We start from the raw sequence: 13,472 nt of genomic DNA on the forward strand, positions 1-13,472 counted from the left end.
GATGGGTGGGTTAGTGGGTGTGGCTTGCGGAGCTGTGCAATGCAGGGGCATTCTGGGAACTGTAGTTTAACACAAATGCGCCCCTTGGTTATTTTTTGTCTTTTCTCGGTAAAGAGGGCACCAAATTAAAAAATTATTTTACATTTTGACTTAGGGCTGGGCGATAAAACGATAACGATAATTATCGCGATATAATTTTTCTCGATAAAACGATATCAAGAGGTCGATAAATGTTCGATAATGTTTATGCACCAAAAGCGGAAACGAAACTCATTTGAACCACGCGCGCCACACGGAGCATTTATCCGCTCGGCTCAAAGTCCAAACGGCAGTGAGCGCAGCGCGAGCTCGCTAGAGCAGACGCGATTGCTTTGATCGTCTCGCTCAAGACATCCAGCGAGAAACGCTTGAGTTCAGCGAAGAACACAGATGTCAAGTTTAAACCAGTTTAGGGCAGATAAAACACCGCTGACAAAAAGGAGAAACACTGCGTGCAACGATCCAGTCAGAATCTGAATTGATACTGAATCCATTTAGCCTACCATGGATTTACTGTAAGGTTAGCCAAGTAATATTAACTGCACCATGAAATGTTAGATATACATATTTAATTGTATAATATTATAAATGTAGACAATTCATTAAATGTCTTATGGAATATAAGTACAGCATTTAATAATGTATTTAACTGTTAGGCCACTGTTTTCATAAAAATACCACAGAAACCATAAAGTTACATGTTGCCATGATAGTGAGGTGCAAAGTTATAGGCTATGCCTGGTTTTATCTGTGGTTATCATCATCTAAATGCATGAGACTGGATGACCAATGGTTAATTTTAATACAACTCAGTCAGAATATTACATTTTACCAAATAAAAATGTGGTCGTTACATTAAAAAAAACCCAGATGTTACTGTTTTTGTTAATGAACATAAATTTAACATTAGCTTAGTATTAGCTTGAGTTAGGATGCAGATTTACTGTCGACTCACTGTCAAATATGCATTTTGAGATAAAACATGTAATTTTAATATTGCAGCCTGCACTGCAAACTGTGCTGAATAAATATTTTTCTATTGAGATATTTATTTTAAGGAAAAATGTTTGAATGTTCTACCTCATATTTGTGAAATGTTCAACTGTTTGGCAAGTGTTTGTCATGATATGTTCTGACAATAAAGAGTAGTTTAAAACCACAATTTACACTCTGGTTAATACAACTTTCACTTAGGAGCAAAAATCTGCCTTTAAACTTGAAAGAAATAAAGATTTGACATATATCGTGATAATTATCGATATCGACTGATATAAAAAAAATTATCGTGATAATTTTTTTTGGCCATATCGCCCAGCCCTATTTTGACTACTACATATATGATCCACTTTCAATAAAGATTAATGTTGCAATGGGTGAAATGCTTTTACACGAGAAGCAAGTTCAACGTGGATGTGTAAACGATTGCCATGATAACGGACAAAACCTGCTTGTAAAAGCATATAAAAATATCTTAAACATATCTTGTACTTGAGGCTAAATCACTTAATTGTGAGACTGCAAAAGTGAGTAATATATTTTTTAACTCCAAATATAATATAACATAATGTAATATAATGCAAACATGCTCAAGCCGTGAGAGGTGAATATAAAAGGCTGAGCAGCAATCGTGGTAAACTGATAATGCGGTTACAGGTTTGCACAATTTAAATTACCTTATTAAATAACTCCACTAACAGTAGCTGCTGTTCAATTTACACACCACTGCTCTCCTTCTATCTACTGTCTTCTGAACTCTTTCCTTTCTTAAAGCTCCAGTGAAGGGTTGCCAGATATCAACCAAATAAATTACATAAAACAAATGCGGCCAGCCGCCAGACGGATCAAAAACAAATCCATAGCGAATCAAATATATTTATATTGGCTTTTGGATTATTGCAAAACATAATTATGTGACAAACAAAATTTCTAGATTCATAAAGACATTAAGAAATCACCCCCCCCCCCTCCCTCCAATTTAGTTTGTCAGACTCAATTCCCAATCAATAAAAAAAGGAAAAGAAAAGCCACACCCTCTGTTTTTCTCATTTAATAGGCCTATTTCATTTCACTCGAAAAATAGGCCTATGTCACAATATTGAAGTCATTGCAGCTTCCTGTTCACAGAAACTTCAACCTAAACATTTTGCTCATCAAGATATCTTGATTTTTTTTTTTTTTGGACATTTCTATGTGAGATGTGGCGTTATCCTGCATGTTGCATTTTGTCATAAGGTTAATTACATTAGTGATTTTGTACATGAGTGATTTAGTGATAAATCACAAATTAGTTGTTTAATGCAGGTTGATTATTTGCCAATATACTTTAATATGTGTGCTATGTTAATTGTGAGGGTAAGGGCAGGTGAGTGAGTTCTTGTTTTGTATATGTCTGTATTTGTATTATGTTTATGTTTTTGTACTGTGTGGTTAACCTTTGTGTCTGTACATACAGGAACCCCTTGAAAATGAGATAAAACATCTCAAGGAGTTATCCTAAAATAAATTCAATTCAATAATCTTCACAAATTAACAACTTTTAAGACTAAAATCTTAAAAAAAACTGAATTTTGAAGACATTGAAATACATTGAACATTAGCAAAAAAAAAAAGAACGCTATAGACGCTATAAACTACACCATGGTTGCTACAATGTCAGCACCACTAAGCTTCGATGACTCTTTCAATCATTTTTTTTTTAAATCTACAAGTTGTAAAGTTTGAGTTAAAATAGTTTGCAAAAGTGCAAACTATAAATACAACAAAGCTGTAGTCTATAAGTGTTTCCTTGCTCAGCATGAAGCCATTTAATGTCCCAGAAAATCTCTGTGCTCCTATTAAGCCACTTGTTAGCAACCACATAAAAGCTTAGTCGTCGTGAAACAGAAGTTGAGATTGTCCTTTTTTGCTTATTGTGATGTGTATCTGAGTGAAGTGGCTTCTGAAATTAGAAAAAAAAAATGTAGGGCGGGGCTTGATTAAGTCCTTCGGATATTGATTGGTTCTTTGGAGGTTGGGTGTTTCTCTCCACCGGACTCACCACCGTTACCCTCCCATAAATAATTTTTATTTGAATAACCCAACAATGAGAACGAAGACGAGCAGCCAAATTTTACCAAAGGAATACATATTTATATGAGCGTCTCACGAACCAAGATGAAAACATTCTTCAGTGAAATGCCTTCCACACAGACGCAAACTCGCCATTATTCTCCTTCTTCGAAAATGCAGGAATTCAAGCCAGCGGGCACACAGACAAGGTTGTTTAGAGATAGGAAAGAGGACGTGAGGAGCCCAACCAAAATTGCACCTAAACACCATATTTGCAGGCTGTCAGTGACACTGACAGGTTTCTGAGAGGCGGGCCAGAAACTAGACAGACCCCAATAGCCATGCCCTATAGTAACAGTTTTTGAGCGGAGGAGAAGTCGTTGAAGGTTAACTTATTTGATTAAAGATTATAAGGGTACATGCATTTAAAAAAATAATAATAATAATGAAGTGCACAGATATATCATTTATAATAAACAATACAATATTACATACAAAATACGATTGGTAAAATTTGATAATGAATTATCTAATATTTAAAAACAAAAATTATGGTGACTTTAAAGTAGTCACCATAATTTTTGTTTTTAAATATTAGATAATTCATTATAAAGCATTTAACTGTGCACATAATCATATCTTTTAAAATTCATTTGCCCTCGTAATCTTTAATCAAAATAATTCCTCCCTCCAATTCTCTGATGACGTGTTCACGGGCGCAAGAGCATGACAACCTGTCACTCACACTAGATCACAGCAATAGACAACGATTCAGCGATCCAATGCAATCCCAATGGACAAAATTAAATTCTGCCCTTTATTTTTTCTTGTTCGAGAAGTTGTCTTACTATACGACACAATAAGAAACGACTGCTTTAGCTTCCGACTTTACCAAAAACCCATTGAAAAAACTAATTAAGAGAGAACTGCAAGTGCAAAAATGCTAATGTATTTCCAAGTTTTGGTTCCTAATAATAAAAAAAAACAGGTTCAAACAATCAGTTTAATAAATATTTATATTTCCAGTTTCCTAATTAGGCAGATCACTTTTGTTTCGGGTGGCGGATACCTCTTTTTCTGGACATGGGAATTTTATCCAACCTTAACCCTTATCTGGCCATTATCATGATTATGAGACACTAAACCTAATTGAAGGCATCATTAATGGATTAGTTGATGTGAGGTATTAGATTTTCTTGATAAACCATTTTTTTCTTTGACGTTTACACTTTGAACTGGCTTTAAAATGTTTTTTTTTATATATATATATATATAAAAGTAAGTCTCAGTAAAGCACAATTTCAGCCTTGACCTTCACTATGAAACACATATTTTAGAAATAGTCTGTCAGTGTCTGGCATTACATCTGACTTTACACTGTCTGACTGTATTTGGTTTGGGCAAAGATAACCTTCACTGAGCTACATTTAACCTGTGATATCAAATGCCTTAAAATCACTAGAAAATGTTCCAAGCTGTATTTGCCATAACTTAACAAAAGAACACTTGTTGTCCAGATTCAGTCTTTTTTCTACCATAAATCAAATTAGAGCAAAAAGTGAGTTCTGACGATAATTTCCTTATTATTTTAATGACAATTTAACGATAAGAGCATTCATATCCACCCATTCAGCTTGAACCATTCGTCACAGCCCATAAATCTCTACCATCCCACAAAAAGCTCTGCAAATTGGATTATGCTGGGCCTAATGCTATAGTATACACTTCGCATTCCCCCATTTTTATATAGGAGATCGCCTCTCAAAATTCTCAAAATTTTCCCAAAGTAGGATACTATGGTAGTCAATGAGACCAGAACCTGTCTGGTTACAGATATTCTTCTAAATATCAGAAAATCGGCTGAATGGATTCAAAACCAGTAAAACTCAACTGTTTAAAGGTCCCCTGACATGAAATTTTAATTTTCTGATGTTCTTTAACATTAATAAGAGTTCCCCTAGACTGTATTTGGTCCCCTCGTGTCTTGAATTTTCAATCGGTGTAAACTGAGCTTTGGCTATTTTTTTCTCCTCTGCATCCGTCTGCATCTCAGACGCGCTGAGAATCTCCCTCTATATAACGTCATATAGGGGAAAGGTTACTCCCCTTTCTCTGCTTTGCCTGCCCAGAGAATTTGGCCCGACAATGAGAAAACGAGCTAGGAACAGGGAGTACAAACACACTCATGCGTGATTTTATTTTTTCCTAGAGAAATAACTTTGAGATTTCAGTTTTTCCTCGAGAGATATCAAGGTTTGCAAACAAGCCAAGCATGGTAGTTGCTCAGTGTTCAGATGTACAAATGAACACAAAAGTATTTTTTAGTCCCTTCATCCGCACCTCTGAAGAAACAATGGGTTAATTTTATTTTCTCTGGAAATGCGCCGACTCAACTCCCAAAGTTTTGTATTCAAATGGGCAGTAGACAGGTAAGTTAATCTTTCTCTCAAAATCGTTCTATACTGTTTATGCATCAGTAAGTCAAGCCAGACTATTATCAACTTCCAACATGACATCATTTTGCGTAAACATACACGGCACTTTCGAGTCAGGTGGCGTGTCATCTCTACGCATTTTGAACTATCTGCGTGTATCCGCGTGTATGCGTGTATACGCCATTAACGTCCGCGTCATTCCGCGTGTCTGTCCACGCAGTCAAATCTCCAGTCATAAATGCCATTAACCCAATGACGGTTAAGTTTAGGGACGGGGTTGAGGTAAGTCATATATTTATATACGCTACTTCATGAGATCAGTCTGCAACTTCACATCGTTTCTTTGAGTAGGATGAAAATAATCTTATTTAAAGAAAGTGTTTAGCAGGACGGTAAGCACGCACTGTTTTGTTTACGTTATGTGTATCTGCAGCCTGCAGTGTATCTGTCGGTTTTCCTTTTTGAATGACGAATATAGACTAATATATCTGCAGAAATAGACAGTTGGCTTATAAAACGCAGGTGCAGAACACACATCTCGGTGAGTTCAAATGCAGCTTTTTACCTCGACGAGAGCGGACGAGTTTCGGGCTTTAGAGAGAACAGAAACTGCGTTACACTGCACAACGAAGCTCTTACTGTATGTACATCATCGTGTCTGCATTGGTGAAAGCAGAGAGTGTAGAAACTGCATTACAATGATAAGATCTTCATTCTCGCGATCGACAGACTGTCATCTGCTGCGATCAATGCTCATCACAGCAATATTTTATGTGATGAGAAACTAAATATTCAAAAACTTCTCCCGATTCAGTAATCTCGATATTTGTAATAGTAAAAACGTATAATAGCTGTAGTAAAACGTATTCAAGAGAGTTTCACATGTAATATGTAGCTATTTGCAAGCATGTCAGCCAATCACAGCAGTGGCCGGTACATTGAGTCCCACAGCAGACACGCCCCTTCTAACAGAGCGTTCTAGCAGAGGCTAAAATCAGGCTAGGAAAAATGCCTTTTATTTCTAAATTATGAAAATTTTTGATCTAAAAAACATACTAACATTATAAGGGCAACCCAGGAAACATTATAAAATAATTAAAAAAAAAAAAAACATGTCGGGACCTTTAACTCTGGTGGAGTTGTAAAATGAGTCTATTTCCAAAAAAAGTGGAGTATCCCTTTAAGATACAGACCACTGTAATCAATATCTGTCTTTGGAAAACAATATGAGCTTTTGTTACAGCTATTGCAAGCAGGGGGGCTTATTCAAACTTTTTTGTTCTGAAATGGAGCACTCAGACAAACCGTAATTCGGTATACAGGTGATATTATCAATTTAAAGGAATTTAATCACTTAAAGTATATAAATATGTTTTCTAAGGCTTTATATACAAGTATTTAAGCCTTTCAGGATTAGAATGAGAGCTTATTACACCCTTATTATTACTTTGTCACATGTATTTCATGTGTGAAATATGCTTGAAAGACGTGTTAAAATTCACATGTTTTTGGCCCTCCTGGCCTTTCATATATTTATGGCAAGCCAAAGTATTCAGAAACGCCTGGTCGGGAGTCTGATTGCACACCGACCAATCAAAAGCGTGCTTTTCGACAGCAAAAACAGGTGCACCTGATGCGCGATTTACCATATGTATGCTTTGTGGTGTGCTTTGTGGTCACGGTAAACCGCATCAGAAACGTGCGGCTTTTGCATCAAAACGCTGCTATTTATATCACACGTTATTGACGTGTGTTTTAAATAGCAGTGTTTTGAAAACATTACACAGTTGTCGAAATCATTAAACAGTAGGCCTATGTGTAAACAATAAATAAAAAAAACAAAAGCATTAATAAAAGCATGCTCAAGCAGCGTGAACAGAAAAAAAAGCCTAATAAAGCAGATTGCGCCAGATATCGTAGAGGACGTACACAAACACTCGAGGCAGCATATGATTATCGTGTTTAAATTGTTTCACATTTATATTGAGAAAAACAATAAGGCTGCATTTACACTGCAGGTCTTGATGCTCCGATACGATTTTCTGACTATATCTGATTTTTTTGACGACCTGCTTACATCATCTTTTAAAAGTGACCCATATCCAATTTTTACATTTACACTATACACTGCTGAAACTAACAAATGCAGACGTTCTGAACCGGGAAATTAAAGTCCCTGTAAAGGCAATTCTACAAAAAAGTTCTAAACACATTATAAATGTTACATATGTATTGCTAAAACATATTACAAAGACTGTGAACTGTGAAGTACTGAAATGTGGAGTTAGACCGTTAAACAGTTTTTCACCATTGCAATTTTACGGATTAATTAGGCGGGGCTAAAACAGAGCTCGATGACGCACTGGAGCCCATGAGCTGCTTGACACCCCCCTATTTGATGAAGCACAGAGTCTGATCTCCCCCTCTCCACACACACTCCCCGAGCACATTCGCATTCACCGCTCAATCGCGAGTGACTGTCAGTACTATTAGTTACAACAGCTAAGCCTACAGTTTTCAACAGATAACGGTTGACTAACAATGTGTAATTAGACCAAAGGTTCATTTTGCGCCGGAGTTCTCCTTTAACCGTGAGATTTTCTGAGACGGTTCTCATACTGTGAAAATCTTCCTACATGGGGGAGTCCCCCACCCCACCCCCGCTGTTAAACAAGTTACTCAGCAACTTTTACTCTTGTTTTAAATTAACTACTTTTTACTTGAGTAGATTTTTAGACTGGTATTTTTACTTTTACTTAAGCAAAAATTTATCAAAGTAATAGTAGCCTACTTACTAATAACATTCTTCCAGTTTCACCTCTGATATTATACAGTAAGTTACTCTAAAATAGTTATGAATTATTAACAACAAATGACATCTTCAACGGTGTAGTTAGATTAATGTAATAATTACTATCTCTAGAAAATGTTGGTCTACATATTACTAAATCCTATATCAACCTCAACCACTTGATTAATACAAGGAGGAGAGACAAGAAACTGCACTTTTAATGCTTTCAAATTAACAATATACAATTGCATGAATTATTCTTGAATTGATCAAAGTGTGTAGAGGGAGAAGGTTACATAAAAAAATATACCTTTTAAAAATGTATGTTAAATCCACTATTGTTTTATACTGAATTGGTCTATAGTTTATGTAGTAGCCTATTTAATGTAATTGCATCATATTCTATTTTAAATTACAGAAGAATTAAGAGTAATCCCTTTAATTAAATTAAAATATTTAGATTACTTGGTAATTAATTACACCCAACACCTATTTTTGTCTGGCGCTGTTGCCATGGTGACTCATAATATCTGCGCTCCATTGATAATGGCTTTTTATAGTTGTGGTGCACGCGCTTAACTCAGAGTCAGTCAACTCAGAGTTGATTGAACCAACTCCTTTCAGCTGTTCTGTAACCGAAAACTCAGAGTTTCCCATCTCAGGGTAAGTCAACTCAAAGAGTTCAAGCTTGGTTGAACCTCCTTATTGAAACGGGCCCTTGAACAACACAAAGAAAACAAAACAAAAATGTATCTGTTGAAGCTCGTCAGGCCAAACGAGAATCAGATCAACTTATGACGAAAAACACAGATCAACGTCGGCACAGAGCGTTGGAATTATGAAGAGACCTAACAAAAAGTAGGTGCTTTAGGATGTAACTTTTATTTTATGTACTAGATCTACTGTCCAATGTCACTTATCCCACTACTATCATATTGTTTAAAATATACATTTCCAGACACGTTCAGTACAGTGATGTTACTTCCTACGATCTTACTGTTACAGTGAAATTGTTCCGTCTAGTTCACTAACCGTTTTCGTTATCATATTATACATTCACCTATGTTGACATTGCTGATTGCGAAAGATAAACGAATAGTTAGTGAAATGCCTTATGCTAGATACCACCATAAATGTAACGTTATCATGGTACGAGCATGGAGCATTAGTTCAGCATCAAGCTGATAAAAGTAGCCGTGGGAGTCATGAGTATCCAGCATGTTGTGTGATGCTTTCTCTGGTGTGTTGAAAGTGTGGCCGGTAGTGCTTGTTCTTGTGTTCGAGCACGTGCAAGAGAGTTCTTGTAAAAATTGGTTGCAATTTTTTTTTTTTTTACTTTTATTGATGCATCATCAGACAACTTCTATTGAACATGGATTTGAGGCATTTAATGTGTGAAAATAACAAAACCTGCTGAAACGTGCAACATACTTGTGTACAAATTCTGACCTGACCTGGTTATTTTCTAAATGTGAACTGTTCTCCTCCTCACCCTGAGGCCCTTAAACAAGGAGTTGTCCTTTCAGTTTCACATTGCCAGGTAAAAAAGATAGATATCGTGACCACAACTACTAATAACTAAAACATCAGGCCTTAAAAAGAGCGGCAGGACAAATAGCCACTATGCCAATGACCATAACTCGATAATTAATTAATTATTATTCAAGCACTGTTACTCTCACCTATATGGATAAACATCACTGGTGGAGTTAGACTAGAATGTTCTCTTATGATGTCTGTTCTATAATTGAGTAATAATCCTGTCAGTTTCTGCCTGAACTCACATGGCACTAATGAGAAATAGAAAGTTTGTGGTGCTCAGATAGGAGGTAACATGTTCTTGCTATGCATTTCAATATAAATAGGAGGGCTTGTTTAGAAACTGAGCTTCCTTTCAACAGATACAATTTGGTCACATGAGATTTACTCCTTGTCAGACAGGCCTTGTTCCATTTTTGTGCGCAGTACATTTTTAAATTACTTTTCCCTTCCAAATGTGCGAGTAGAAGAGAAGGTGTGTAATGAAACTAATTAAAACGTGTTAGAGGTGTGAGTGAACTAAGATAGTGAGGTCTTCAGGGGCATAAGTGAGAGGAAGAACAAAAAAAAGGTATTAAGTATTCTTATTGGGTTAAAAGCAAGAAAAGCATTACCATAAACTCCAAATTAGTAGTAGAAAATTACAAACTAATTTTATAATTAGCATTACACCGATGTATGTGAAATATAAATAAATGCAGGCTAAAAATGTCTCACTGCTGAGTGGATGGACTTTCAGTTTATGTCATGTAGTGTAATCGGCCACTTTGGAATAAAAATAAGGATGGGGAAATGAGATCAGTGAATGACTGTTTGCAATATATATAGCATTCAAAAGTTTTGTGTCCATAAGATTTTTAAGTCTCTCACCAAGGCTGCATTTATTTGATCAAAAATAGAGTAACAAAAGTAGTATTGTAGAATATTACCTATTACAAATAAAATAATTGCTAAATTAAATGTTTTCTAATGTCATTTAAAATGTAATTTATTCCTGTGATGGGCTGACAAACCGGAATTTTCAGCAGTCCTGTCTTCAGTGTTTCGTGATCCTTCAGAAATCGTGTATTTGGTGTTCAGGAAACATTTAATAATTTTATTGTGTTGAAAACAGTTGTGCTGCTTAATATTTTTGTGAAAAATATGATTTTGTTTGGATATTTTGATGAAGAGAATTTTAAAAGGACAGCATTTTAGGTCATTAATCAATTTATTTGCACCCTTGCAGAATAAAAGTGTTATTCATTTTTAATATTCACAGCATTGAACTACTATCTTAAAAAAAAAAAAAAAAAAAAAAAAGAATCATGGCAAATTATGATTTACTTCCAAAAATGTTATCAGACATTTAAATGGGTGCAACTAGCCTTCAGCTGATGCAACTTTGAAAACATTATTATTATTATTTAAAAAAATAAAAAAAAACTTCCTGGTGTTGTTCATTCGTGAAAGGTTAATGGCATCCACCCTTTAAAATATAAATGGAGGCGTTGTACTCCTCCTGATGCATTTCATAGTTTTACTTGAGCAGTTTCTTCACCCTAATGAAAATGATGGTCTTTACTTCAGGGATTTCCCACCTGAGCCTCGCTTTCAAAATGTCAGTTAAAACCAGTCGAATGTTAGTTTTAAATATAAAATCAGCTTAAAAATATATAGGTAACAAGTGTATGTACATTTATTTTTTTAAACAATATTTAGGTCTTGCTCTATAAAGGGTGCAGGTGTACTTGACAACCCATTAGTTCATGCATTCCCATTGGAATTCCCAGGGTAAGTTAATATAACTGCTACAACGCTCTGGTTTGTCTCTTTGTAAAGTGGTAAGCTTGGATAAGAAGCAAAACATTGAAAGGCTAAACCAATAAATCACTTGTCGGACAAACATGGGTGAACACATTTTAGAGAATATGAAAACATTTTGGAGTAGGCCTACATTACGAGTTGACTAAAACGTGTTTATTCTGATCCAGAAAACCAACTTACCAACAGTGGCAATGGTGTCCAGGTCATCAAGTGTGTAGGTCCTGTTGGTGGTGAGGGATGCGGCCCCTGCGGATATCGTGGGACTGCCTGCGTCTGTCCTGCCACTATCCCGACCAGAACTGCTTTCATTATTTATTCCAGCTTTGCCTTTAGTTGATGCCATCTTCTTCCGTATATGACTAATATAACTCTAGCCACATTAATGGCCACTTCTAGATTTCAAGTCCAGAATTTCCGCTTTTGGAAAACGCGCTATCGATAACATACACATTGATCTGTTTTGGTCAAGTTAACATATCCTTTGTTCGCACAAACCAGACTGTGACCCTCTGCTTTCCATCGCTTGGCAAACAGAAATGTACCAGAACAATAGACTAAACTAGTAAACAGCCTTGTCATTAAAATGTTAAGCGATTCATGTCAACGGGACTGTCATTTACTCTCTACTTTATTACGGACGTCCCCTGTGCGACTACTGCACGTTAACAAAGACAGGAGGGGACAAGATTCAAACTTAAAGTCTTACGAATCCAGGCGGTTTATCCAGTCGAACATTTTCAAGGATGCGGTATAAACGCTGGGCGATGGTCCCCAAATGTAAATTGCCAGAAACCAGAGACATTTAAATTATTTACTTCCCTCTTTCGTACCAATCAAGAAATCTGAACCCATTTCCCCTTCAAAACATCGATTCGCTCAGCGGCAAGGCAGCAGAGAAACCCTTGAAAACTGACAGGCAGCGGTGTTGACCAATCATTTTCAGCACGCTTGAGGTAATGTCCAATCGAACGTTAGAGAAGGCGGAGCACTGTTTGACTGACAGCTTGAGTGTACGTATTTTCCCTGTGGTTTGTAGCACATGTAGACAACGTAGACATCACCACGCCTTGGTTACTGGATGCTATTTTGGGGGGAGGAGGACACGTTGTAGCTCGAGTCATTTTAACATGAGAAATTTCACCTTTCAGATAAGATTTAGGCTATTTATAAATTTCATTTAAATATTTTTTTTTCCTTTAACATTTCATCAAAACAAGTGTATCCTTTATCACAGCACTATACTTCTCACTCAGTAGATGTATGCACCAGAGAAACGTGGGCGGCGTCATCTTTGAACTTCCGTTTTTGCGTCTTTTTTTTTTATTAATGCCAAGGTATCAAAAATACAATTAAATTGCACATAGGAGAAATAATGAAAACAATTACAGCACATATGCAGAGCCTGTAACACATACTATACATAAAATTAAAAAAAAAAACAGAACAGAATGCACTAATAAATTAAATTAAAAAGTTCAAAGTTTATGGTCTTAAGAGCTTTGATTCGTGGATGATGAGATACTTTGGATGTATTGCTGAACCTCTACTAAAAACAATGAATAAGGGATTCTGCTGCGTAAATTTACTACGGTGAATGTGAAATTTTGTAAGGAATAACAACAAATTAATAATATAATACTCATTAAATTGAGCTTTTTCTATATTAAAGAAGCCAAACACTACATCATTAAAGAGCAAGGAAAAACCCGGAAGCACATTGTGTTTAATAAAATTAGAAAATTCAACCCAAAATAACTGTGTGAGGACAGTCCCAGAATATATGGAGAGCAGTCTCATCAGGTGCGCCACAAAAA

The 13,472-nt window shown here is 35.9% G+C and overlaps 1 protein-coding gene across 1 annotated transcript in view; it reads right to left on the reverse strand.

Annotated features, from left to right (window-relative positions):
* Positions 1–12,534, reverse strand: part of prkx (protein kinase X-linked) — a 66,662-nt gene extending 54,128 nt beyond the window's left edge. Inside the window, exon 1 of the mRNA XM_039649577.2 lies at positions 11,839–12,534. Coding sequence (XP_039505511.1) covers positions 11,839–12,001 — 163 coding nt within the window. The 5' untranslated portion in view covers positions 12,002–12,534. The remainder of the gene's footprint in view (positions 1–11,838) is intronic.
* Between the last annotated feature and the right edge of the window lie 938 nt (positions 12,535–13,472).

This window comes from Pimephales promelas, chromosome 6 (assembly GCF_988280905.1).
Source record: "Pimephales promelas chromosome 6, fPimPro1.hap1.1, whole genome shotgun sequence".
In the NCBI taxonomy this organism is placed as follows: Eukaryota; Metazoa; Chordata; class Actinopteri; order Cypriniformes; family Leuciscidae; genus Pimephales; species Pimephales promelas.